General features: G+C 51.5%; 1 protein-coding gene across 1 annotated transcript; it reads right to left on the reverse strand.

Annotated features, from left to right (window-relative positions):
- Nucleotides 1-929: 929 nt before the first annotated feature.
- On the reverse strand, nucleotides 930-1511 carry LOC115237978. The gene has a single exon (XM_029811417.1). The coding sequence runs from the start codon at nucleotides 1509-1511 to the stop codon at nucleotides 930-932; it is 582 nt and encodes a 193-aa protein (XP_029667277.1).
- Between the last annotated feature and the right edge of the window lie 956 nt (nucleotides 1512-2467).

Genomic DNA, 2467 nt, shown 5'->3' on the forward strand with positions numbered 1-2467 from the left:
TCCGCACGGTCGCCATGCTTTTTTCTCCCTTGGGCACCATATGAAGTGGTGCTGACCATGAGTTTTGATGGCTGAATTATCCCTTCCTGTAGTAGTAGATCGAATTCCATCCTTGCGATGTGTAGTTTCTCTGGAGATAGTCTTCTTGGTCTGCATGCTTCCGGTTATCCTGCGGTGGTTTGTATGTAGTGAACTGTGTTGTGTTTGACTGATTGGTTCCCTCCGTTTGGTCGTGTTACTCCTGGGTACTCTGCTAATATGCTGTGATATTTCGTTTCTCCGACTACTGATTTAATTGAGTTTATTTTATGGTTGCTTTGCGACCCGTGTGTCGAGAGACCTGTTTTTCCGTCAATTAGCTTCTTATTCCTTATATCCGGTAGGAGATGATAGTGCGATAAGAAGTCTGAGCCTATTATTGGCTGTGTGACGTCGGCGATTATGAATCGCCATGGGAATGCTCTCCGTAGCCTGAAGTCTGGTTGTACGGTTGTCGCTCCGTAGATGGATATCGTTGATCCATTTGCAGCAAATAACTGATACGTTTCTGCCTTTTTCCGGCCCTGTGTCCTTGCGCGTGGGTAGACGCTTATGTCAGATCCAGTATCGATTAAGTACCTTGTTTTCGTCTTCCGGTCTGTCATGTATAGGCGGCGTGGTTCTGAGCCGATATCGCTTACCGCCATTAGCGACTCGCTTCCTCGTTTTCCTTTTTGTACGTGCATGGGGTAGTGCATTTCCTAGCTTCTGCTCCGAAGCGTCGATGGTAGTAGCAAATGCTTTCTCTTCTTGGTGTTTTGCTACGTTGTCGCTCTCTCGATTGGCTTCGTGGGCGTCTCCCCTGCTGTTCCCTTTGGAACCTTTTGGTCATTTTTGTGACCTGTGTTGTCAGGGCGGCGACTTGGTCTCTCAATGCATCCATCTGTTCCCTATGGGATTCGTGTTGGCGTGACTGCCACTTGCGTAGTTGCTACCTCTAGTGATCTACTCCCTATTTCGTGGATTCTGTCGGCCTGTTCTGCGACGTCTTCTAATTTATCCTGTGCGCGCATTGCTAGAATGGCCTGCATTTGCATTGGTAATTGGCCTAGCGATAATGTGCGCAGTAGCTCGTCAGAGACTGTTATGCCGGCCAAGGTTTTGAGGTGTCGGAGAAACTGCGAGGGCTTTCTGTCTCGCAGCTTTTCGTGTTCTAGAAGTTGTTTAATTCTTTGGTCCTGTGATGCCGTGAGTCTCTGTATCAGCATCTTCCTTATCGCTTCGTATTTTTGTCTCGGTGGCGGCTGCGTGATGTCTTTTATTTCCCTGGCTTGTTTTGGCTCTATCCTGGACAGGACGTATGCGTACTTCGTTGCGTCGTCTTCTATGTCGCACGAGGTGAATGTTCCCTCCAGCTGCGCGAACCATAGCTCTGCATCCTCCGGCCAAAATGGTGGTATTCTTATGCCTATTTTGTTGACGCTCGTGCTGTCGTCGTCGACGATGATTGTCTTCTCCGTGTCCCTTGGCATCTTCCGCGTCGGTGGTCACCAGTTGTGAGTTGTATGTAAGCGGTGCGTCCGCTTTCGGAAAATGACGCAAGGAAGGGGTAGAGCGTAATGAGGTGAAGTCAATCACGAGACTTCTTTTCTAGGTGTCACAAGAAAATATATTTACAGTCTATGTACAATGGTATAAGTATTCTTTTTAGTGGCCCTAAAAGGGCCCTTTCTGGGCTAACGCTGATGGCATTTCTGCCAAGTGATACGAGGCTCGGTGGTAGTGACTCTGAGGGACCCGATATTCGGTAGCACGGGTGCTGGTGCGTGTCGAAGTGCGGGAGGAGTCCCTGGAGGCGTATAGCTGACTTCCTCCGTCTGCGTGGCCGTGTTGCGTGTACTGGTCTCCCAATCACTGCCTGACGGGGCCGAGCATTCACTCAGCGCCTGGGGTTGATACTGCGTACCCCGATGCACTTGCACAGCTGGCAGTGATTGTGTCCCGTAATCTCGTCGTCGGAGTGGCGAGGCCGCTAAGGGTGATAACAGCGGCGGTAGGTTCTACGGTGTTGACGGTGAGGTGTAGCGCCGTACCCTGATATCCCATAGGCTCAGGAAGAAGCGTGGAGGTCTGGTATATTGCACTGGCGCCAGGTCTATCCGGTGGAGCTCCCACTTTCTGAAGTCAATGCAGGTACTGTCACTCGTAGATCCAGGTGTCTTCTCTACTTCGATGGAGGGCTGCCGACTAGTCCCGGGTGATGTGGGAGGCAGCTGCGGTCGAGGAAGACTTTGGTCCCCTGGCGTAGTTGGAGGCAGCGTAGGCTGTAGCTATTCCAAAAAGATCCGTCGAGCTCGGTCTGACTGATGGGCAGGAGATCCTTCCCTGACTCAGAGCGGGCCGCGAATCGAAGTCTTCTCGCCGCGCGCCGACTTATAAACCCCACTCACTGAATTTCGCTCACTGGCGCCGACTCCCGGCCGCGGCC

The sequence above is a fragment of the Formica exsecta genome, unplaced genomic scaffold, assembly GCF_003651465.1.
Source record: "Formica exsecta isolate Colony F162 unplaced genomic scaffold, ASM365146v1 scaffold316, whole genome shotgun sequence".
Taxonomy (NCBI): Eukaryota; Metazoa; Arthropoda; class Insecta; order Hymenoptera; family Formicidae; genus Formica; species Formica exsecta.

Coding starts and splice junctions, on each gene's coding strand:
- LOC115237978 (XM_029811417.1), bottom strand. CDS start 1,511: ATGCCAAGGGACACGGAGAAGACAATCATCGTCGACGACGACAGCACG.